Genomic DNA, 25,951 nt, shown 5'->3' with positions numbered 1-25,951 from the left:
TTTTCCAATGAGTCAGTTCTTCGCATCAGGTGGTCAAAGTATTGGAGTTTCAGCTTCAGCATCAGCCCTTCCCATGAACACCCAGGACTGATCTCCTTTAGGATGGACTGGTTGGATCTCCTTGCAGTCCAAGGGACTCTCAAGACTCTTCTCCAACACCACAGTTCAAAAGCACCAATTCTTTGGGGCTCAGCTTTCTTTTTAGTCCAACTCTCACATCCATACATGACTACTGGAAAAACCATAGCCTTGACTAGATGGACCTTTGTTGGCAAAGTGATATCTCTGCTTTTTATTATGCTATCTAGGTTTGTCATAGCTTTTCTTCCAAGGAGCAAGCATCTTTTAATTTCATGGCTGCAGTCACCATCTGCAGTGATCTTGGAGCCTAAAAAAATAAAGTCTCACAGTTTCCATTGTTTCCCTATCTATTTGCCATGAAGTGATAGGACCGGATGCCATGATCTTAATTTTTTGAATATTGAGTTTTAAGCCAACTTTTTCACTCTTCTCTTTCACTTTCATCAAGAGGCTCTTTAGTTTTTCTTCACTTAACAGTGGTATGATTTAGTTTTAATTTTTGTTTTATTTCAAATCTATATATAAATTATTTCTAAATTCTACTTTTTAAAAAATATATAAGGCATTGGTGGCTAAATGTATCATGCGTGTAGCCAAACTGGTTATATTCTGCACTTTTGGGGAGGTAGTCTAAGAAGCTAGATGCCTTTTGATGATCATAAAAATGATGATAAAATGACTAGAAGAGAAGAAAAGTTCATAAATATTTAAAGCCTTAGAAAGAAAGAAATATGATTCAACTAGGAAGAAGGATAAAATTGTCCAATTTGGTGAGCTTCAAGTGTCAAATTTTTTTATCAGGTTCTTATTGATAAACTGTAGTAATTATTTGAAACTTTTTCTTTTAGATATTACCAAATCTCTCTTGGTGACAGAGTTGGGCTCTTCCAGAACACCAGAGACTGTGAGAATTATTCTTTCTAATATAGAAAGGCTTCTTTGCCTTCCCATCCATGGGTAAGCTCTCTTCACTTTATCCCTAAAGTTGAACATTCTATTAATGCTATAGATAATTTGACATCCTAAGGAATGAATTTTTATTTAGAAATGAACTTTTAATTAATAGACATGGAGTCAGTACCATAATTCTAATTTTAAAATGTGATTTTTAAAACTTTTATTTGAATATAATTTGAAATTTTAAAAAATTTGCAGAAGTAAAAACCTATAAGAAACAGCAGTATGCAGTTAAAAACCTATAAGAAACAATTCAGCTATTGTTAACATTGTACCCATTGCTTTATCATTTTCTCACTCCTTCTTCTCTCTTTGTGTATGTGTGTGTGTTTGTGTAAATATTCTCCTTTTTTTCCCCTCAACTATTTCATGGTAAATTACTTAGTGTGTGGCTCTTTATCCCTAAATAATTCAGTTTGTTATTTCCTAAGAATAGGCATATTCTCTTCCATAACCACAGTACAACTATTGACTTCATAATTTTATCTATCCACACATACTTAGTTTTGTCAGTTGATCTAACTATGTTGTCTATAGCATTTTTTTCCTCCAGGGCAAGATTCAGTCTAGGGTTAGCTTTACATTTGGTTGTCATGTTTATTCACTGCCTTTAATCTGGAACGTTTCCGTAGCCTAAGCATTACCCACTTTCTCTGAGTTTTCAAGCTATTTGCACAAGGTACGCAGGGTAGACTCACAGTTTATTTCTGGCCTGTCTGTATCAGTAGTCTTCTTCCCCCCTTATCATTTCTTATTTTATGTTATTTCTTCTTCTTTTTTAAAAATCTTGATTAAATTACTTGGCAGTTTGTCAGTTTTTTTTCAAAGAAAGAGCCAGGATTTTGATTATTAATCTGGTCTGCTGTCTTTATCCTCCCTGCTTTATTATTTTCATCATTGTGCTTTCTTGTCATTCATTTTGTTGTTTCCTATTTTTTTTTTTCCTTTTTAAGTGGAGAATTTATTTTTATGCTTTGATTTTTATTGAGGTGAGTATTTAGGCTTGAGTTTTTATCTGATTGCTGCTTCAAATGTATCTCACAGATTCTGATGTGTTTTCATTGCAGTTATTTTTCTGGTAACTTCTGTTTGTATTTCCCTTTTTACCCAAGAGTTGTATTCTTAAACAAGTTTAAGCTTTTTGTGCTTTCTTAGTTTTGTTTTTTAATTTGTAGTTTTATTACATTGTAATAAACATATTTTATGGAGCTTTATGTTTCCTTTGTGCCCAGTATATGATCAGCTTTTGTGGAACTTCTATATGCACTGGAAAAAAGTACATTTTGTACTTTGATGTTTGGGCTTGAAATCTACTTTGACATCAGAATTGCAGTCCCTGCTCTTCTCATTGTTTCCATTTGTCTGGTTAATCTTTGTCCACCTTTATTTTTAGTGTTTTTGAAATCAGTGCATTTTAAGTGCACCTCTTGAATACAGCATAGAGTGGAGTTTTGCTCTATAATCAGTTTGAAAATCTTTTCTTTTTAATAAAAAAGTTAGGCTTGTTCATTTATTTATATGACCATTTTGTTTGGTATTATCAATTTTGTATTATCTTATGCTGTAATTGTATTGTGATTTGTATATTATGTTATGTTGTATATTAAGTACTCTGTACTTATTTAGTGTATCCTCTTTTTTCTCTTTTTCTATTTATAAAAGATTCAATTTTATTCTCATGGGTTTCTTTTATATTAAAACTCTTTATAATGCCCTTAATATTCTCTTTTCTTACTTAACTGTTCTGTTAGTTCTGTAAAGACTCCAGAACTGCTTAGCTTCTGCCTGTTGCCTATATAACATTCAGTGATTTTACTCTGCTTTTCTCTTTTTCCCTCCCTCTTAATCTAGTTTTTTTTTTTAAGTTGCATTCTTTCTAGTTTGTCGGGCATATTATTACTACGTATTGTTTCACCCATAGTCCCATCCTGTGGTCTTAGTTTTTCCTTTATAAAATGGTCACTGTCTTGTGAAGTTTTCCTGGTGTCAAAAGTTCAGAAATAATAGAAGTAAAACCATTGAATCACTGAATTCAATATTTATTGTGCACACACCAAAAAGATACTTTGCAAACCAGGAACACCCAGACCAAAACATGGGATGAGGCTCAGCCATGTGTTGTTATAAAGCAGCTTATACAGTGAGAAGGCAGTGACTACTTATTCTTCAAAACGATTGGCTATTATAGAGTTTTCTTAAATGACAGGGAATTGATTAGTGGTTAACTCATATCTACCTTGAGAAACAATTGAAGGTTTGCTTGTAATTTTCAGAAGCATAAGCAAGGGATGATCCAGGTCTAGTTACTTTTGCAAAATGTGCTAAATTAAGCTTTGTTTTCATGACTAAACTGATTTGGTCTGCTCAGGGAATTTTCAAAACTGGTCTCTGTTTTTTGCTTTGACACCTATCACCTTTGGATTGATGAAGCTCATCCTCTAGTAGATTCCGTGGGAAGGGCACCTGTGCATGGTATGCCATGATTTCTGGCATATTCCAAACTGTTTTCCTATGGTCTTGAAACTCCAAGGGCAGCTTGGCTGAATAGAACATCCTTAGTGAAAGAAAGTATGAAGAATATTTCTTTAAAAATGCTATTTCACTGTTGCTTTGCTTTGTATGTTGTTTTTGAGAAATCTGGTGCCAGTCTGATATTATTGGCTTTTAAATTATTTCATGTTTTGTTTGGAGTCTCTGAGACATTTTTGTTTTCTTTTAATCTTTCATGGCTGACACTTTTATAAGGGTATATCTTGGAATTCTTACAGTTGCTTGTGTGGGATGGTTTTCTCCCTTTAATCGGTAGATTAATGTCTCTCTTCTTTTTTTCTGGCAAGTTTTCTTGAATTTTAAATATTAGTTCACTTAATGCTGTTTTCATTTTCTTCTTCAAAGACACCAGCAGGAACATTCAACCTCCTTTGTATCTTCTCTTCTGTTACTTTCTCCCTGGCCCTTTTTACTTTCTTTTACTGTTTTTTTTTTTTCTCACTGCCCTTTTTCAAGTTTTCATTTGCATCTGTTCTCTTTAAGGGTACCTTGTGATTCAGTCTTAATTTCTAATAAAGTTTTGTCTTTTTTTATTCCCCTTCATTTCTGAGTTCTATTATCTCTTGTATTATTTTATCCTTCTTTTATTTCGTTCACTTCTGGGCTTACTTTTCCTTTTGCAGAGCAACCTTATCAGACAGAAAAAACCCAACACTTAATTACTGATGATGTTTGATGTTCACTGTAGCTACGTGCGGCCGCGTCCACTTCTTTCTGTCTCTTCCCTTTGTGATCTGGGTTCCTGGTTTCAGTTCTTTCTTCCGTTAGTTCTGTTCTTCTGTGTAGTTTCTGTTATGATCTCTGTTAGGTGTAGGAGGCGGGGATTGGCATGTCATTTTCTCTCATTTCTCAGGGTTTTTCATTTCTTTTACTTTTTAAAGACTTATTTATTTACTTCTGGCTGTGCTGGGTCTTCGTTGCTGTGCTCAGGCTTTCTCTAGCTGTGGCGAGTGGGGGCTGCTCTCCACGGTGGGCCACAGGTTCTGGGGCACACGGGCTCAGCAGTTGTGGCTCTCGGGCTCTGGGGCACACGGGCTCAGCAGTTGTGGCTCTTGGGCTCTGGGGCACAGGGGCTCAGCAGTTGTGGCTCTCGGGCTCCTGGGCACACGGGCTCAGCAGTTATGGCTCTCGGGCTTCAGCAGTTGTGGCTCTCGGGCTCTGGAACATGGGTCAGCAGTTGTGGTTTCCAGGCTTAGCTGCTCCATGGCGTGTGGGGTCTTCCCAGACCAGGGATTGAACCCGCATACCATGTATTGGCAGGTGGATTCTTTACCACTAGATAACCAGGGAAGCTCACCACCTCCTTTATTTTATGTTGAAGTATAATTGTATATTAATTGTAAGTGAGATTTATGAGGCAAAGTAAATCATTATGGATCCATTTCCTTTTTTTAATTTTTTGGGATTCATTTAATGAAATGCACTGTATTTGTTTACTTCAATGATGTTTCTTTCGTGTTGCTTTAGGGAACGATTTGATCATGACATGCTCCTCTTTTGAGGCCCTCTAATTTGCTAGGCCCTCTGCTGGGCGCTTTGCTTCTGTTGTTTCTAATCATTGCAGCCATAGCCAAGTTGGTTATCCCCATTTCGATGACAAGAAGACTAAAACTTGAAGAAGAAACTTCTTTCAAAATTACAGCTTTTAAGCAGCTGAGCAGGGGAGCAAACTCAAAGCTTTGTGATTCTGAAGATAGATAGATTCTTCTTAGCGCTGCTGCTGCTGCTAAGTCGCTTCAGTCGTGTCCGACTCTGTGCGACGCCATGGACTGCAGCCCACCAGGCTTCTCTGTCCATGGGATTCTCCAGGCAAGAACCATCCTAACTGTAAAGGAGGATCAGACTAACATAGGGTTCAGACAGAACACATTTGCAAAATCTAGGCCACAGCCTCAGTTGTTTGGTGATTAAGTACTATCTTTAGTAATACTTACCCATAAAAGAATATACTTACTGATCAAAAGACCTCTTGCCAGAGAGCTGTTGAGATACATGAGAAGTAGACAGAAGCATTGCCTCTAGCGCTGGTCTTCCAGCCCAGGGTTCCGTGTCTGAATAGAATGCCAAGAGATGATTTGTAGAAGATCTTGGTATTTTCTTTCTATGATGTGAGATATGAACTATCACATATCCCCTGAGAAAGTGGGGAAAGGGCACCATTCTTGATAACTGAAAAAAAGCCATAATATTAATTTGGGTTTATATATCTATGGACATTTTTGGAATCGCTAGTTCTTAATTTTGATATATAATAAAACTGTAGGCAGTAAAATGTATTTAAAAATCAAGGGCATCATGTAATTCTGGTCCTTTTTTGTTGTTAAATTGTTTTGGCATGAAGGATGTACTAGGCACAGTACTAGTTTATATTTATTTTTTAAATACAAAACAGATACCACATTGCTTCTTTTTTAATTTTAATTTTATTGGAGTATAGTTGATTTACAGTATTGTGTTAGTTTCAGGTGTTTAGCAAAGTGATTCAGTTACGCACACTCGTATTCGTTCTTTTTTAGGTTCCTTTCTCACATGGGTCATCCCAGAATATTGAGTAGACTTCGCGGTGCTAGACAGTAGGCCCTTGTTGGTTGTCTGTCTTACGTACAGTGGCATGTGCTCATCTCAGCCCTGATTGACCCCTCCCCAATATTTCCCCTGTAGACCGTAGGCTTGCTTTCAGTATCTGTCTGTTTTGTAAGTTCATTTGTCTCAATTTTTTAAAATTAGATTCCACGTATCATACAATATCACTGACATGTGGAATCCTTTTATTTCTTAAAAAATAATGAAGGGTCTCAGTGAACAGACCTGACTGCTTTATTTTCAGAGGACTTCCCTGGTGGCTTAGAGGGTGAAGCGTCTGCCCACAATGCGGCAGACCTGGGTTCGATCCCTGGGTTGGGAAGATCCCCTGGAGAAGGAAATGACTGCCCACTCCAGTATTCTGGCCTGGAGAATTCCATGGAGAGTCAGACACGACTAAGTGATTTTCACTTTCACTTTCAAACAGTTAAAAAAAGAACTTTGAGTAAAAACCATTTGAAAGTAGTTAATTTATAGACATGACAATTCCTTTTTCTTAAACACTTCAGTGTGTATATTTTTGATAAAAGGGACATACGCTAAGATAACCACAACACAGTTATAAAACTCAGGAAATTAGCTTTGATACATTGTCTAATATAGTGACAATTACATTTTGAAAGAATTCTAATCCAAGGTCCAAGCCAGAATCATATGCTGCACTTTAAGTGTTCTTCTCATCAAGCTTTTTTTTAAGATTTATAGAACTCGGCTGTGCTAGGTCTTGGCTGTGGCGGTGGGGGCTGCGCTCCACGGGGCTGCGGGGGCCCTCGCTGCAGGGCCTCCTCTGGTCCGGGCGCCCAGCCCCTCGTGGGTGAAGAAGCTGCAGCCCCCGGCTCTAGAGCCCTGGCTCAGTAGTTGTGGTGCTTGGGCTTAGCTGCTCTTTGGCACGTGGGGTCTCCCCGGACCAAGGGTCGAACCTGTACCCCTGCATTGGCAGGCGGATTCTTTACCATTGAACCGCCAGGGAAGCCCTCATCAGGGCCTTTTAATCTAGAACCGGTGCCTAGCCTTTATCTTGTATGACCTTGACATTTTTGAAAACTGTAGGGTGCTCGCTTTACAGCACGCCTTTTGATTTGAGTCTGTTGGATTTCCTCTCAATTAGATTTGGGTTATGTGTTTTTGGCAGGAACGCAACAGAAGCACTGTTATGTCCTCCTCCTCAGTGCATTCTATCAGGAGACACGGGGGACCTTTGTTCCGTGGTGTGTGTCGCCCAGTCGTGTCCAACTCTTTGTGACCCCGTGGACTGTAGCCCACCAGGCTCCTCTGTCCATGGGATTCTCCAGGCAAGAGTACTGCAGCGAGCTGTCATGCCCTCCTCCAGGGAATCCCCTGACCCAGGGATGAACCCAGGTCTCTTGCATTGCAGGCGGATTCTTTACCACCAGGGACACCCTTTGTCCCATTACTGGATGCTAACTTTGATCACTTGGTAGTGATCTTGCCATCTTTTCCATCGTAATCATTATGTATCTTATAGGGAGATACTCTGATGTGTAAATATCAATCATTTTAGCATTTATTGATGATTCTTTCCTGCATCAGTTATTATTATAATGGCTGATAAAGTGATGTCTGTACTTACCCTAACTTGGTATATTTCCAAGGACGAGGTTCATTGAGAAGGCAGATGTGAAGCAGGCCTCGCAGGCAGGCCTCGGTGACAGCAGAGCCCAGCAGGGCGGTCACCTCCTGGGCACACGCACCGACGCCCGCACTGCTGGGGGTGGCCAGGGGCACACTTGCCCTAAACTCCTACAGACTCCTTGTGTCGTGGGGCTCTCGTCCCTGGGTTTAGACCACAGTGACAAGTCATGCGTGCCATGGTGGCAGAATTAATGCATTTTCTTCAGTGTTTTTCTTCCCAAAGTATCATCATTTTAATGTTTATCTTACACATGATTGCTTTGTTAGGCTTCATTCTGTCATTTACATAGTATATCATGATAATTAGGATTTACGTATTTTGATTTTAAATTTAAGTACCACCTTTTTCTTTTTAACAGTCTGTGGATTGGTTCAAGTGATCTCAGTCACACTTGCAACTGCAGCTAAGGAGGAATGCCTTATTTGAAGAATTATTTTTCCCCGTTTTGTCTGTTAGGATCCGGGGTGTTGGAACAGCAGCTCTGAACATGTGCCTGGTGGCCGCTGGGGCTGCGGACGCATATTATGAAATGGGGATCCACTGCTGGGATGTTGCCGGCGCCGGCATCATTGTGACTGAAGCTGGCGGAGTGCTCCTGGATGTCACAGGTAAAACTGCGGAACAGGAAGGCGTTGTTTTCTTTCCATACCTATGGGACTGTCCTCCAAATATGGCAGTTTTTTTTAGATATATCTTTTAATGTTTCCCTTTAATATTTTTTTCAATGTTTACACCTCAGCTCTTCAGGCAACACAAACCATGTAATTTTCTGCAGAATCAAAATAGCAGATATTGGGAGACAGAGGCAAAAATGAGAAGCTAATGGTAGTGTACAATTAATAATAATAAATGGCTAAGCCTCTTCAGGGCTTCCCTGGTGGCTCAGCTGGTAAAGAATCCACCTGCAATGCAGGTTCAATCCCTGGGTTGGGAGGATTCCCCTGGAGAAGGGAAAGGCTACCCACTCCAGTATTCTGGCCTGGAGAATTCCAAGGACTGTATAGTCCATGAGGTCACAAAGAGTCACACACGACTGAGCAACTTTCACTCTCACTCTCAAGCCTTTTTAACTGTGAGTACCAGGAACTCTTGAGAGGCTGTAGAAAAAGTCTAGAAAGGCACCGGATCTGAGGTCGTACCAAGATCCCTTTGAGTGGTGACCGTGGTGGCAGCTGAGTATGGGCTTCCTCCACCATCACTTTCTGCCTTGGCCCTGGGGGAGTTACATACTTTCTCTGCACTGATGATGACATGTTTAAAAGTAAAGAGTGAACCTGGGTTAAAACAGTTTACCAGCAGTCTGGGAGAAAAGCAGCAAAGAATTAAGGAGGTGGGCAGGAGAGCAGTGTGCAAATCCCTGGCCTCGGGTTTTCTGTCCAGAGGTTCCAAACATTAAAGAGGCAGTGAGAGTAACGAAAGCAGGAGCGGAGCACATCAAAGGAAAGAGAGAGATGGCGGTGCAGACCCCCACTCCCTTCATCAAAGGACAGAGAGAGAGAGATGGTGTGGTGCAGACCCACACTCCCTTCATCAAAGGAGAGAGAAAGGTGGCGTGGTGCAGACCCCCACTCCCTTCAAAACGGGTTTCTAAAAGATGCTTAGAAACTCATTATGTACTAGCGAAGCTTAAACATTGTGGTTATGACACAGTGTAGTTTTTTTTTCAAGATAATAGAAAATATTAAATGTTATGATCAACCATAGTACATACTGCTATGCTTGTTTTATAGGAATTATTTTTTACAAGATATAACCATTTTCCATATTTGATTTTAGGTGGACCATTTGATTTGATGTCACGAAGAGTAATTGCTTCAAGCAATAAAACATTAGCAGAAAGGATAGCCAAAGAAATTCAGATAATACCTCTTCAAAGAGATGATGAAGATTAACTCCGACGGCTTCACACATTCAATCACAGTTGCGTCTCTCCAGGTTTTCTAATGCACTCATGGTGTTACAAAATTCAGGACTTCTGTTTCACTTGAATAATATGATTGGTGTGAATTGCTTTCAGCATCCATATTTAAAAACTACAACTTGTTCTGTGTTTTACTAAGAGTAGGTGTGCAAGAGTGGATGAAATAGTCCATTGTTTTAAAAATGTCTGTGTGGTAAGAATGTCCTCTGGGAAAGTACGCAGGCCGTTGGTGAGACAGGTTATCACGTCAACTGAAATAGCCAGTTAGCAATTTAGAGTTTCTAAGTATTTATGAGCCTGTGAAATTTTGACTTACTATTTCTGTGGATATGCATTCCTAATGAGATGGTTAACTTTTTGGAAAAATTTCTTTTTTAGTTTCAAAAGCCATAGTAAATTAAATTTGTAAGAAGTGTATAATGAATACTACGAAGACTTAGATTTCTTTCTCTGCAGAAAACCTTGCTTTATTCATCAGTGTAGCACCCAGCATGGTACCTGTCAAATAGGAGGCGATCCAAAAAGAAGCATCGCAAGAGTGATATTCTGAAGGCAGGAATGCCTAGTTGCTACAGAAAGTAGTGAGCTGATGGCTCTGTGATTCTACTTCAGGTGTGGAGTAAGAGCTATCTGGTCATCCTTTCTATATTTCACACTGCCGTTCCTGCTCACATTTCATATTACCATGCCATTCCGGTGACTGCACCGAACAGAACTCACCTCGCCCCTCTCGGGCTGTGCTTTTAAGTGTTGAGTGGCCGCAATTAGAGCAGAGGAGAGCCCAGCGAGCCAGAGACGCCGTCCTCGCGCCTGCGTGGGGCTGCGTGTATCGGTTTTCTCTTGCCCAGAACACGCTGTCCCCAGGCCTAGTAGCGTCCAGTGGGGCCTGCTTATTGTGGCACAGTTCTGCGGTCAGGAGTTCCGGCACCTTAGCGAGCATCCTGTCCCGATGGGCTTCCGTGAGCTTGCAGTCGAGACGTTGAACGGAGCTGGAGTATCTCAGAGTCCGACGGGGGCTGAAGCTCCTCCTCAGTCTCGCTTGTGTGGCTGGTGGCGGCAGCTCCTTGCTGTCTGGCGGCCGGAGGGTTACCTTGCTCTCCATCTTCGTAGCTGAGTGTCCTCATCACCTAGCGATGGCCTTCCCCCGGAAGTGAACCGAGAGCGGAAACAAGCAGGAAACGGCTGTGCCTCTTGTAACCTAGTCTGTGAAGTATCACCATCACTTCCATTCTTTTCTGTTCAATAGATGTGACTCTAAGTCAGCCACACTCAAAGGCTGGGGAATTCCCCGAATAGATAGCATCATTCTAGAATTCTCTCTCTTGAGCTCCAGACTCATGCTTCCAGAGGCCGAGTGAACTCTCTCTCAGTGTGTTGCAGATGTCTCATACTGAACGTGTCTCCAAATAAACTCAATCCCTGCTCCCATCTGTTCCTCTGCTTACATTTTTTCTCTTAGCTAATATTTTACCCAGGCAGACAGGTGATATTTTTACCCTCCCGTGCCTCTCACCTCCTACATGCAGTTGGCCATCAGTTGTGTTCAGATGTACAAGGAAGTCTCTCTGGAACTTTTCTCCAGTTCCGCATCTCCATTGCAACACCTGGACAGTTACCTCCTGAGTTATTACAGTGGTCTTGAGTCATTAGAGCCCCCTCCAGTCTCTCCTCCATGCCAACACCCAGATCTCACTTAAAATCTAATCACTCACATAAATATGAAAAAAAAAAAAGGGCTTCTGTGGTGGTCCGGTGGTTAAGAATCTCCAAGTCCCCTTGCAATTCAGGGAACTCGGGTTCAAGCCCTGCTCGGGGAGCCAAGATCCCCCCTGTTGTCTGGCAGCAAGTCCACAACCAGAGAGACTCCTGCCCACAGTGACAGAGGAGCCCAGGTGAGATCCACTAGAGAGATGCCTGCCCGCAGCAACAGAGGGGCCTGTGTGATCGACTGAGACCCAGCGAAGATCCCCCTGCTGTGGGGCAGCTCAGTCCACAGGTAGAGGGATGCCTGCCCGCAGCAACAGAGGGGCCTGCGTGCTGCAACTGAGACAGCACAGCTGCAGAAAACCTGTTCTCAGATCCAGTCCCTCCCCAGGCAAGGATCCTGGGGTGGAAGCCCATGTAACATACACCTGGGCTTCCCTGTGGCTCAGTCGATAAAGAAGCCGCCTGCGGTGCAGGAGACCCAGGTTCAACTGGGTCGGGAAGGTCCCGGAGGAGGAGGTGGAAGGTGGAAGCCCACTCCAGTGTTCTGGCCTGGGGAATCTCATGGTCAGAGGAGCCTGGTGGGCTGCAGCTACAGTTGCAAGAGTCAAACACAACTTAGCGGCTACACCACCACCACCACCACCACTCACCAGATTGAATTTATCTCTGATCCATCATTTCCAACATGCGAACCTGAATCCCTCACTGATGCCCGCTTCCTTGCACTGTTGGACTCCTGTAGTCACTCCTTCCATCCAGCTGCTTTTGGCCAAAGCCCCACAGGCAGCCTGTGACCAAGCCACCACCAGAAAGTACCAGAGTGGGCCTCCAACCCAAGCTTCATCTGCCTGGAATCCCCTCCTCCTACCAGACTCAGCCTCCAAAACATAAGCCAAAGGTCACTGCCTCTCTACCCCTTTGGCTTACCTCTTCTTTAGGATTGTATGCAAACTCATATTGAATTTGTCTCAGTGAGTAAGTTTTTGTTTGTGTGTCTGTATCCCCACAATACTCTGAGCTCTTTGGGAGCAAGGATCATGAGTAAGTCAGTTTTCTGACTGTCAAGCAGTAAATCTCAATATTTTGTTGGGGAAAAACAATTGGTATGTATTAATTTTTTTTAAGAGAATGGGTTTTATTTATTCAGCCATAGTTTGTTCTTTTATGAGTGATTGTTTTCTGGAGAAAGTAGAATCTTTTTAGTTCTGAGTAGATAAATTTGGCTTAAAGAACCGAGTATCTGCATTTCAGAATGCCCCGCGTGTCTATTTGCTGAAGACCCCCTCCACTCTGTCCTCTGCGCTGGCAGAAAATGGCCACTAGGGGGCACCACAGTCACGTTCGCGTTATTCGCTGAGAGGTGATTAACTTCAGGGCAAAGGCCAGTTTTGAAAACAAAAAGCTCTTTTATGACCCACGGTTGTTTAGCTATGCATGACTTTTGAAAGAAAATTAACATTTAAACTTCCTACCCCTTATCTCCATTCTTCATGCCTCTCAGAAATCCTTCCGCCAACAGTCATATTTGGAATGTTTGCTAAGAAAACTCAACTCCCCATTTTCCACCTCCAGCAAATTCTTCACTGAACCAAACATTATCTCCAACTCTACACAAACCAGTTTGACAGAAAATATCGCAGATAGAACAGTTTCCACCAGCATGTATTAGGAAGCAGGCACTGCGCTGAGGTGTGCATAGGTGGGGGACGTAACCAAGACTTGGTACATAGCTAGTTGGTCTATTTATAACCTAAGGTGGAAAAAAGTAACTTTGGGCGTTTTAAAGAGGTAACAGCACAGAAGAATAAGTGTGCAAATAAAGCCGCAGTGCAAGCACTCGGAAACAACTGGGTCCACTCGCTGGGCTCCAGGGAGGGCTCGGGGAGGGCTTAGCAGGACTTAGGGGAGGAGAAAGCCAATTTAGGGTTTTGGGGGGGCGGGTTTTGGCCATGCTGTGTGGCTTGTGGGATCTTAGTTCGATGACCAGGGGTCAAACCCATGCCCCCTGCTTTGGGAGCTTGGAGTCTCAACAACTGGACTGGCGGGGAAGTCCTGAGTAAGCCAATTTAGGAAGAGCAAATACAAAAAAAATTTAAAAGAACAAGTTTCTTTTAAACTTGCATAAGTTTCTACTATTGATGGCCTATTCGAAACAAAACAGTCAATCTTGCGTAAAAATGTGCTTTCTAAGTGGAAGAAGAAATCCCCAAGGTCTCTATTTAAAGAGGTATGATGGTTGAGGGACTAACTAGTAAATCCTGAGGTTTTCTTAAGGATATACCTTCAGTGTATTCCATACATTGCATTCAACGTATTCAATGAATCAGAAGACTAGCTTTGGAACAGGAGGACAGGGAAGGTGGACCTTAGAATCTGCATTTACCAACGACCACGAGAGAGGGGTAGAGTGGCTGAACAAATAGGAATCTTCTCTGAAGGACAGCATTCTTAACTTAGACCTTGGGGTGCCCACAGATTAAAGTCAACCATCTGTGAGCTTACAGTCAAAGGTCACCAAACAAAGGATAAGCCACCACCAGTGAAAGTTACAGGAAGGAACAATTTAGACACCTTAGGACCTCAGATCTCAGAACTGTCAGACACAAGATACAAAACAGCTAGATGTGAACTGTTGAAATAAAGCTAGGGTAAAATGTGCATGCTTAGTCTCTTCAGTCGTGTCTGACTCTGCGACCCCACGGACTGTAGCCCGCCAGGCTCCTCTGTCCACAGGATTCTCCAGGCAAGAACACTGGAGCGGGTTGCCATGCCCTCCCCCAGGGGACCTTCCCGACCCATAGGTGGAATCCGCGTCTCTTATGTCTCCTGCAATGGCAGGCAGGTTCTTTACCACCAGAGCCACCTGGGAAACGAGGGTAGAAGGTACACAGACAAACAAATAATGAGCGGATATATTTGGGGAAAAGAACAAGACAACTTTTAGGAATGAAATAAAGGTCGTTTAAGTACAGAACTTGGTATGTAGATAAAAGAGAAAATGCAGATCTTCTGTGGCACATGATGGGGTCCGTGTGCACGTGCATGCATTTTGGTCACGTCTGACTCTGCGACCCCGTGGACTGAAGCCCACCAGGCTCCTCTGCCCATGGGCGTCTCCAGGCAGCAATACTGGAGTGCGTTGCTGTGCCCTCCTCCGGGGAGCTGCCCGACACGGGGATCAAACCTGCATCTCCTCCATTGACAGGCGGATTCTTCACCACCAGCACCAGCTGATGGGGTTACATCCCTGTAAACGATTGTAAGCTGAAAATACTGTTGAGCCAAAATGGATTGAAAACACCTACTGAACATCAAAGCTTGGCCTAGCCTGCCTTAAATGTGCTCAGAACAGTTACATCAGCCCCCAGCAGAGTAAACTATGTAACGTAAGACCTAACATACGATGAAAATTGAACGCACTCTTGGATATCCAATGGGTCAAAACACAGTAATGGCACGCCTAGTCATTTACCCCAGAGAAACAAAACATGAGCATAAAACAGAAAGCAGCACCCAGATGTTCACAGACGCTTTATACATAATAGAGCGGGAAACAACCCAGACGCCCTTTAACAAGTGCGGGGTTAGCAGTCTGGCACGTCCACACCACATGTGCAAGCAGAGTCATGACTCTCAGCGATGCCCACGTCCTACATCCACAACCTGTGTGTCTTTTCTCAATGTATGAACACGACAGCTGACTTTGTAGGTGTGCTGGTGGGTACAGGCCAACAGCCATCAAAGTGTGCTCGGCAGCGCTAGCCAGCAGGATGCGAAAACTAAAGCCATGTGACATACGTTCTAATTTTAGAACGGCTGAGATTAAAACCTTCTAGAGCAAAATGATGATAATGTGGAGGAACTGGAATGTTCATTCATCATCACTAGTTAATATAAAATTGTACAAGCACTCTGGAAAAGATTTTAGTAGATTTTTTTTTTTTAAGTAGACATCCTCTTTCCTTATGTTCTAGCAACTTCACTTCTAGGAATCTAGCCAAAATAAACAAAAGCTTGTGTCCACAAAAAGGCTTGTATCAGAATGTTTACTGCAACTGTATCTATAAGGGCCACGCCTGGGGGAGACAAACCAGGTGTCCAGCAAGAAGCAAAGGGTGAAATTGTTGTTGTTCGGTCGCTAAGTTTGTTCGACTCTGTGACCCCATGGACTGCAGCACGCCAGGCTTCCCTGTCCTTCACTGTCTCCCAGAGCTTGCTCAGACTCATGGCCTTTGAGTTGGTGATGCCATCTAACCATCTCTAAATGGGTAAATAAATTTCTCTAAATAGATAAATTATGGAATATTTTTTCAATGGGATATTACCAAAAAACAATGAACTACTAGTGTGATATAACCACTGAGATGATGTTACTGTGGTGGTGGACACAGGACTCTACACTTTTAAAAACTAGACCAGTAAAGAGTCGTTTTTACCATATGCAAAATGGAAGCACTCAGCCAGGAGAGTGGGGAGGAAGGAAGATTAAATGTAGGCTGCAGCAAGTGAATTTACCTTTATTACAGATGAACGACATAACCCAACTGGAGGGGAGGGGAAGAAATAAACTGGTCTAAATATCTTTGTCCAAAAGTGGGTCTGGGAGGAATCACTTCTGGATACACCTGTAGGAAAAGAAACCGTTTTGACTATATACTGCACGCATACAGTATATTGTGGAAACCGCACTCTGTACTCCAGTTGAAATTTTTGTTCCTTACAGGGATATGGATAAGCATTCCGAAACAACTTTACATGTAGACTGAGACTGAACAGTTTAGTCAATAAACTGTCGAGGACGAGAGACAGGTTTCTCACCATCAGAGAAAAAAAGTTGCAAGTTAACAAAGGTGAGATGTTAGAATGAGTCCTGTGAGGCCACAGGGTTGGAATCAGAGATATCACGTGACCTCAAGTTTCTCCCAATGCGTGTGCACCTTGGAATCTGCGTATCTACTTATGTTGGCGTGCACGTGCACATACAGACCGATCAGTACAGACATGAACAGAGGTGTGTGTATACGGGTTAGCAGAAATACATTTATTCCCTAGATGTTAACATAAGGAGAACCTGGATGTAATATTTTTACCAACTCCCAATTAGTATAAATTACTTCAACATTTAATAAATTATATAAACTTAGAATTAAGTTCTGTCATACGGACACAGAGATCAGACTTGTGGTTACCGCAGGAGAGCATGGCTGGGGAGGGGCCGAGTAGGAGACTGGGGCTAACAGGCGCAGATTGCTAACCACAGGATGGAGAGGCAACGGGCCCTCTTGTCCAGCACAAGGAACTAGCTTCCGTATCCTGTGATAAACCACAGTGGAAAAGGATATAAAAAGAAGGTAGATAAAACTGAATCACTTTCTGCTGTACAGCAGAAACTAACACAACATGCTAAATCAACTATACTTCATTTTTAAAAATATTATATTGAAGTTAGGAAAAGAATAATAATTCACTACTGATAGATGCAAAAATACAGATGGGTCTCAAAAAAAATTATGAGTAAAAGAAAATAGACCTAAGAGTTCACAATGTATGATTCTATTCATATCAACTGTGGGAACAGGCGAAAGTAATGGTGATAGAAATTTTATGGTGGGCGCCCCTGGTGGGGAGGGAATGACTGCAAGAGCATACAAGAGAACTTGCTGGGCGAGTGAAAATACCCTGTGTCCTAACCGAGGTGATGGCTACATGGGTGTGTACATTTCTAAAGTCTCATCGAACTGCACTTTAATGGTGCATTTATTGCACGTACATGATACCCCAGTTAAGTTGCCTTTTAAAAAAGATAGAGTAGAAAAATGAGTTTAAAGCAAAAATGTATAAAACATATCAGACATAAATAAAATAGCACTAACTTGATCAAGGGAAAGACCCAAGAACAAGCTCAGGTCTGTTTAAAGCTTTGAAAGTAACCGTAACTTCCAGACTGATCCCAAACTTCTGAGCACTGAACTGGAAAATGCCCCGTATCTCCAGGAAACTAGGTGAGAGCGGCTGTCCCCGCACCTCTAGTCTCGGCCTCCGTGTCTGTCTGAGATTAGTTTACAACCATCAAAGTCCTGATAAACGATCGGGGCCTGTGGCACCCACTCTGCAGCAGCTCGTTCTGAAGTTCGTGCCTCGTCCCTCCTTTGCTTGGAAGCTCCTGAGGCCCAAGACTGCTGTTACCCTAAGAGCCTGTCCAACAGCGCATCCAAAGAGCTAACCCGCGCACCCTGGAGCCGCCATCACCCACACCTCAGCCCCACAGAAGAGTCCCCTGGGGGCCTGCCACGTCCAGTAAGCCACTGACGGGAAACTTAGCTGGGAAAAAAGGTCATGGAAAAGAGCTGACTTGGAGACCCTTTGCACGCGTCATTGGCATGACAGGAATGGGGGCCTGGGGAAGAGACAAATCTGACCGAGAAAGGACCCTGGGCTTAGGTGTCACCGGGGCCAGAAATCTGGAAAATGTGTTCTTGGGAAACTTTTTCAAACCATCTGGGATTAAGTTACCTCATCTGAAAAAAACGTTAGTCGCTCAGTCGCATCTGACTCTTTGGGACCCCATGGACTGTAGCCTCTGTCCATGGAAATCCCCCAGGCAAGAACACTGGAGTGGGGTAGCCACGCCCTTCCCCAGGGGATCTTCCTGGCCCAGGGATTGAACGTGGGTCTCCTGCACTGCAGGCAGATTTTTACCGTCTAAGCCACCAGGGAAGCCCCAGGTGAAAGTGCCAGTCGCTTAGGCGCGTCCGACTCTCTGGGACCCCATGGACTGCAGCCTGCCCAGTTCCTTAGCCCATGGGATTCTCCAGGCAAGAATAGTGGAGTGGGTTGCATGCCCTTCTCCAGGAGATCCTTCTAACCCAGGGATCAAACTCAGGTTTCCTGCATTGCGGGCAGATTCTTCACCATCTGAGCCACCAGGGAAGCCCCAAGAATCCCATGGACTGAGAAGCCTGGCAGGCTACAGTCCTGGGGTCTGTAGGGGTCGCCACAGAGTCAGACAAGACTGAGCAACTAACACTTTCACTTTTCACCTCTGAAAAAAATGAGCATATTCATGTCAAGGGACACCCACATTACGTTGGTAACCCTACCTGGAGATCTATTGAATATGACAAACCTAAGCAAAAGGGCTTCCCTGGTAGCTTAGATGGTAAAGCGTCTGCCTGAAATGTGGGAGACCTGGGTTTGATCTCCAGGTCAGGAAGATCCCCAGAAGAAGGAAATGGCAACCCACTCCAGTACTCTTGCCTAGAAAATCCCATGGACTGAGGAGCCTAGTAGGCTACAGTCCATGGGGTCGCAAAGAGTCGGACATGACTGAGCGACTTCACTGGTTCAAGCAAAAGGTTAGGGTTTTCAGGCCTCCTAATATTCAGAGTACATCATGAGAAACGCTGGGCTGGAAGAAGCACAAGCTGGAATCCAGATTGCCGGGAGAAATATCAATAACCTCAGATATGCAGATGACACCACCCTTATGGCAGAAAGTGAAGAGGAACTAAAAAGCCTCTTGATGAAAGTGAAAGTGGAGAGTGAAAAAGTTGGCTTAAAGCCCAACATTCAGAAAATGAAGATCATGGCATCTGGTCCCATCACTTCATGGAAATAGATGGGGAAATACTGGAAACAGTGTCAGACTTTATTTTTCGGGGCTCCAAAATCACTGCAGATGGTGACTGCAGCCAAGAAATTAAAAGATGCTTACTCCCTGGAAGGAAAGTTATGACCAACCTAGATAGCATATTCAAAAGCAGAGACATTACTTTGCCAACAAAGGTCCATCTAGTCAAGGCTATGGTTTTTCCAGTAGTCATGTATGGATGTGAGAGTTGGACTGTGAAGAAGGCTGAGCGCCGAAGAATTGATGCTTTTGAACTGCGGCGTTGGAGAAGACTCTTGAGAGTCCCTTGGACTGCAAGGAGATCCAACCAGTCCATTCTGGGGGAAATCAGCCCTGGGATTTCTTTGGAAGGACTGATGCTAAAGCTGAAACTCCAGTACTTTGGCCACCTCATGCGAAGAGTTGAGTCATTGGAAAAGACTCTGATGCTGGGAGGGATTGGGGGCGGGAGGAGAAGGGGACGATGGAGGATGAGATGGCTGGATGGCGTCACTGACTCGATGGATGTGAATCTGGGTGAACTCCTCGAATTGGTGGTGGACAGGGAGGCCTGGCGTGCTGCGGTTCATGGGGTCACAAAGAGTCGGACACGACTGAGCGACTGATCTGATCTGAATACAGTGGTTGGGCTTCCCAGGTGGCTCAGCAGTAAAGAATCTGCCTGCCAATGAGAGAAACACAGGAGACTCCGGTTTGATCCTAGGTTGGGAAGATGCCCTGGGAGAAAGAAATGGCAACCCACTCCAGTATTCTTGCCTGGAGAACCCCATGGACAGAGGAGCCTGGCAGGCTACGGTGCATGGCATCGTTGACTTGGACACGACTGAGCGATTGAGCACAATAATGTGTCCTCATGATTAGGGCCAAGTTTCCACCTTGGATAGGCTTATCCCAGGTGAGATGCTGAGGTCTTCTCATTGCACGTGATTTCAAACTGCCCCATTACTGGTCACATTCACTTTATCACTCATTTGAGAAAAGAGAGTGGAACTGGGTCATGTCGCAGACTGTAAAGACGAGGAGTGGCAGGGCAGAAGCCTGCCACGTCGGCCCCGGGCACCCTGCTCTGGTAACACGGGGCGTCGGCGAGTGAAAGGCTGCCCCACGGTTTCTAAATACAATCCAGAGAAGGAAAATACACCTCACGTCCCCCATTCCAAGGAGATGGCATTTTCTTTCTCTTTGGAGAACAGACCAAAGTGAAAGATCCGTTCCCTCAAAGGTCTGAAGCCTTTTTTATAACCGTTTCCTATTGAATCTGTAGCAGCAGTCTGCCTTCTTCCGTTGCCAAGTTGGTCTGTATTACTGAAGCAAAACTCAAGGCTGTGGCTTTCTGGGAGAGAAAAAAATTCCTAAGAATAATAGAATAACAGTTGAAGGGGAACAAATCTCATTTCAAGGGGGTTCCACATCACCAGCCATGCGGCCCAGCTGAGCTCAGCACCGGCCCTGGCGTGAACAAGCAACGGCCTTCTTACCTGTCAGGGGGGCGGCTCCCTGAACATTGAGTTACAGCTGTCTGAAGACCTGACTCCAGAATGAGAACTGCACTTTGTCCCTTTTTCCTTGGTCATGTGCTCCAGGGAAGAACTTATTTTTATACACTTTTCTTTCCTACACTCAATGCACACACGTACGCATACACACATGTACACAATTTTCTTTCCTTAGCTGAGAACATGCACAGTTTTAGATTAAAGCCATTAATGCCCTATCCTTGCAGAGTTGACTTTAATTTTTAATTTTCCTTGTGAGACTTTGGATAAACACAGAAGTTATTTCCATTTCTAAGCAATATTACATTAATCACATAAGCTTTGAGGTCAAAGAGAACCACGTTCATATCCTTAAGTGCCAATACTTCCTGGGTGACTTAAGTCAAATCACTTAAATCCACATCCTAAATGACTTGCAATATATCATTTTAGTAGAATTTGGGCATTTAGACAGAATAAATATGAGCACTATGAAATATAAAAAATATTTGCAAAGCTGTATGAACACAAAATTTCGTGATCAGTAAAACTATCATTCAGAGCATGATATTTAGTTTACAAAGTTCTTTACATGTATACTATCTAAATAAGATAATAAATAATGCTGCATAATGACCCTAATAGGGCGATATTATCAGGAGTCCTATTTTACAGATCAAGAAACCCAGACTGCCAATAGTTAGGTAACTTGCCAAAGACAAATACAGAATTAAGGCTTAGTTTCTGAAACCCATGTGATAGCTCTCATTTTAAAGATAGATAATTTTAAATGTCAAAAAATAATATAACAACATTTCAGAAAGTCCAGAAGTTTTGCTACTTACAGATTTTAGGTTTTCAATTAATGCTGTGCCTTTCATGGTACGTCAGGAACATATTCTCAGTACACTGACTCTGCTTCTGACACAATGGCTTTGAGCCCAGGCACAGATGACAGAACGTGAACCTGGGTTGCGGCCACTCATCCGCTACATCCACGACCCTGATGCTGCGGAGGATCGAGGGCAGAGGAGGAGAGGGCGACAGAGGACGAGATGCTGGGTGGTATCGCCGACTCAGTGGACGTGAACTTGAGTAAACCCCGGGAGATGCTGGTGGACGGGGCACCTGGTGTGCTGCAGTCCGTGGGGTCTCGAAGAGTCAGACACACCTTGGCGACTGGACAAGAACAAGATCCACTGCAGAGCCTGGAATAAATGTGAGCTATTTGTAGAAAGGGGATAGAAGAGCTTTAGGAAGATCACACAAGACCACATATGCAAAGCACCTAGGGGGCTGCCTGGTAGAAGGTGGTCAAAACACATCGGTTTCTCTTTTCCGTGTAGCCCTGCCCCACTGCTCACAGCTGCCTGCCCCCAACTCAGGCAAGGAAAGTCCTCTAGTCCGGGAAGGCACACATCTTCCTGGTTGACACAGGAATACAAAAGACTGACCTTGGCTTTGCTACGGAGTCTCTGATGTTCTGCGGGCTCGGGTGACGCCAAGACTAGATTTTATTAATACCCTGATGGTTGATCTTGGCTCCTTCTTCCCTTGTTTTTTTTTAACAGGATCTTCCTGAAAGGTGCTCCTTCAGTAAACCGCCTTTATTGGGCACACCAGTTCCTGCTCCTAGAGAACCAGACGTGAGATACTGGTCTCACGTCTGGGGTCCAAGCTCAAATAATTCTCCTCAAAGTCTTTTGACAATAATTCCTACGGAAACTGGCTAAATGCATTTTTCTATCTTGAATCAGCTCAAAATTCCTCCATTCTGACATGGGCCCAGGGAACTCGATTGCCTATCAGCGATCTTTCACCCAAAGAAAGCCAGTCTCATAGTTAACCTGAGCTCTGCAGAGCGGATACTCTGTGTCTGCGGAAGCCGTCTTGCTGATGTTGTTCAGTCGCTAAGTCATGTCCCTTTGCAACCCCATGGACCGCAGTCTGCCAGGCTCCTCTGTCCATGGAACTTCCCAGGCAAGAATACTGGAGTGGTTGCCATTTCCTCCTCCAGGGGAGCGAACCCACGTCCCCTGTGTTAGCAGGAGGATACTTGGCCACTGAGCCATCAGGCGGTCCAGACGCCGTCTGACTTCTGTCCTGCTACAGTTTATTAGGAAAGTGGAGGTTATCTAGAGCTCAGAAAAAATAAGTGAGATTTCTTGATGTGGAAGCGCCTGGTTTTAAAATCGATAGGCTTCTAGAAGTAACTATTTTTAGCACAAAACTGGTTGACATATCTACATAAATTTTCCTTTTTCTTTGATTTCTCATAAAGCAAGCTCTGGAGACTGGTAACATGAAGGGGAATCAGGGCTTCTTGAGAAAACATTGGGTTTAAAAATGGTTCCATGTGGTTCGAAATATACTTTAGACATTCGGTAGGAAAAAGTGTGCACTTAATCATAATAATGAGATTTGGAAAAGGTTTCTGTTAGCAGAAAACTCCAGGGAGGAGCTGGGGACTGTGAGGCATAACCTTAAATGGTTACGTGCAAAGCTTGTTCTCACCAGCAAGCTGGAAAGAGAGACTGGGTTAACTGAAAGAGGGATGATGGTGGTGGGAAGAGGCACAGGGTATGAGTGGGTGAGAGATCAGGAATAGTTGCTGTGGACATTTAATAAGGAGCCGTCTATCGACAGAGACAGGGATTGGCAACGAGGAGGTAGCAGCCAGTAGAAAACGGGCGGTAGAAAGTTTGGTAAAAGTCCGATTCATTCATTCTGTCATGTATGCATTCAACAATATTGTGTTTCTATGTACTGGGAACACAGTTCACTTCAGTCGCTCAGTCACGTCTGACTCTTTGCGACCCCATGAACTGCAGCACGTCAGGCCTCCCTGTCCATCACCAACTCCCGGAGTTTTCTCAAACCCACGTCCATCGAGTCGGTGATGCCATCCAACCATCTCATCTTCTGTCATCCCCTTCTCCTCCTGCCCCCAATTCCTCCCAGCATCAGGGTCTTTTCCAATGAGTCACCTCTTCTCATCACATGACCAAAGTATTGGAATTTCACCTTAAGCATCAGTCCTTCCAATGAACACTCAAGACTGATCTCCTTTAGAATGGACTGGTTGGATCTCCTTGCAGTCCAAGGCACTCTCAAGAGTCTTCTCCAACACCACAGTTCAAAAGCATCAATTCCTCAGCACTCAGCTTTCTTCACAGTCCAACTCTCACATCCATACACGACCACTGGAAAAACCATAGCCTTGACTAGACGGACCTTTGTAGGAGAAGTAATGTCTCTGCTTTTTAATACGTATAGGGTAGAGGGAGAAAAAGTTTGAGAGGATATATACTCCCCCAAAGAGGGCGCCCTAAACTTAAATCCTCCATGTCCAGGGCAGCGAGGCAGGGCGTCCTCCTTCCCGCCCCTGAGCCCCTCGACTGGCTCCGCCCCTGCTCTGCGCTCCGCATCACTTCCAGTCCTCGGCTTCTTTTCCTTTTCTCCGTATTTTAACCATCTTCTAGCTTCACCACTTCTCTAACCCAGCCTCTTCCCAGAACCCTAGAATCTCTCTTCCCTCAACTTTTCATTTGCCCTTAAAGATGCTGTTAAATCCAGGATCAGGATGTCCTGGTTTCTATTTTTTCAGTTGTGTTAAGCACATAATATGAGAACAACCTTCTTAACAGATTTTTAGTACAGGTGCAATATTGTTACATACAAGCACGATGTCGTACACGGACCTCTAGAGCTTATTTATCTTGCATCACTAAAACTTTACGCCCATTAAACAGTAACGCTCCGTTTTTCCCAGCCCCTGGCACCATTCTTCTTTCTGCTTCTTTGAGTTTGACTGTTTAAAATACCTCACTGAAGTGGAAGCAAACTGAATGTCCACTGAGGGATGCACGGGGAGCACAATGTGTGTGTATACAATGGAGTCGTTTGTTGCTGCTCAGTTGCTAAGTCATGTTCAACTCTGCGACCCCATGGCCTGCAGTAAGCCAGGTGCCTCTGTCCTCTGCTATCTCCGAGAGCTTGCTCAAACTCCTGTCCTCTGAGTCAGTGATGCTCTGTAACCGTCTCATCCTCTGCTGCCCACTTCTCCTGCCCTCAGTCTTTCCCAGCATCAGGGTCTTTTCCAATGAGTTGGCTCTTTGCAACAAATGGCCAAAGTATCAGAGCTTCAGCAATAGTCCTTTTAGTGAATATTCAGAGTTGATTTCCTTTAGGATTGACTGGTTGGATCTCCTTGCAGTCCAAGGGACTCTCAAGAGTCTTCTCCAACACCACAGTTCAAAAGCATCAATTCTTCGGCGCCCAAAGAATGTTCAAACTACTGTACAATTGGGCTCATTTCACATACTAGCAAGGTTATGCTCAAAATCCTTCAAGCTAGGCTTCAGCAGGACATGAAATGGAATATTATTCAGCCATAAAAAGAAGTCTTACCATATGCAACAACATGAATGAATTTTGAGGACATAATGCTAAGTGAAATAAGACTGGATCCATTCTTACAGCTGGTCTTTGAGTATGGAAACCTCCCTAGGGGTTTTACTCATCTTTGTGATCATGGCATCTGGTCCCATCACTTCATAGCAAATAGATGGGAAAACAGTGGAAACAGTGACAGGCTTTATTTTTCTGGGCTCCAAAAGCACTGCAGATGGTGACTGCAGCCATGAAATTAAAAGAATCTTGCTCCTTGGAAGAAAAGTTATGACCAACCTAGAGAGCATATTAAAAAGCAGAGACATTACTTTGCCAACAAAGGTTCATCTAGTCAAAAGAAAAAAGAAAGAAAATGAAGTCGCTCAGTTGTATCCAACCTTTTGCGACCCCATGGACGGTAGCCTACCAGGCTCCTCTGTCCATGGATTTTCCAGGCAAGAATGCTCGGGTGCATTGCCATTTCCTTCTCCAGGGGATCTTCCCAACCCCAGGATCGAACCCTGGTCTCCTGCTTTATAGACAGATGCCTTTAGCATCTGAAAGCCACCAGGGAAGTCAGTCAAAGCTATGGTTTTTCCAGTAGTCATGTATGGATGTGAGAGTCGGGCTATAAAGAAAGCTGAGTGCTGAAGAATTGATGCTTTTGAACTGAGGTATCATGGAAAAAGCAAGAGAGTTCCAGAAAAGCATCTATTTCTGCTTTATTGACTATGCCAAAGCCTTTGACTGTGTGGATCACAATAAACTGTGGAAAATTCTGAAAGAGATGGGAATACCAGACCACCTGATCTGCCTCTTGAGAAATTTGTATGCAGGTCAGGAAGCAACAGTTAAGACTGGACATGGAACAACAGACTGGTTCCAAATAGGAAAAGGAGTTCATCAAGGCTGTATATTGTCACCCTGTTTATTTAACTTCTATGCAGAGTACATCATGAGAAACGCTGGACTGGAAGAAACACAAGCTGGAATCAAGATTG

At 43.7% G+C, this 25,951-nt stretch overlaps 1 protein-coding gene across 7 annotated transcripts in view; it reads left to right on the top strand.

Moving 5' to 3' along the window:
* Window positions 1-11,174, top strand: part of IMPA1 (inositol monophosphatase 1) — a 31,075-nt gene extending 19,901 nt beyond the window's left edge. For 6 of the 7 annotated variants that reach the window (XM_086335751.1, XM_086335752.1, XM_086335748.1 and 3 more), the window contains 3 exons: window positions 930-1,038; window positions 8,282-8,433; window positions 9,602-11,174. In XM_086335751.1, coding sequence (XP_086191877.1) covers window positions 930-1,038; window positions 8,282-8,433; window positions 9,602-9,717 — 377 coding nt within the window. In that variant the 3' untranslated portion in view covers window positions 9,718-11,174. The remainder of the gene's footprint in view (window positions 1-929; window positions 1,039-8,281; window positions 8,434-9,601) is intronic. The other variant, XR_015140434.1, reaches the window with a different exon arrangement.
* Window positions 11,175-25,951: the final 14,777 nt, after the last annotated feature.

Source organism: Bos grunniens, chromosome 14 (genome assembly GCF_055505025.1).
Source record: "Bos grunniens cultivar Pamir isolate PY7600 chromosome 14, Bosgru_T2T1.0, whole genome shotgun sequence".
NCBI lineage: Eukaryota > Metazoa > Chordata > Mammalia > Artiodactyla > Bovidae > Bos > Bos grunniens.
Note: the sequence above shows the minus strand (reverse complement) of the source record. Positions and strands in the feature narration are given on the sequence as shown.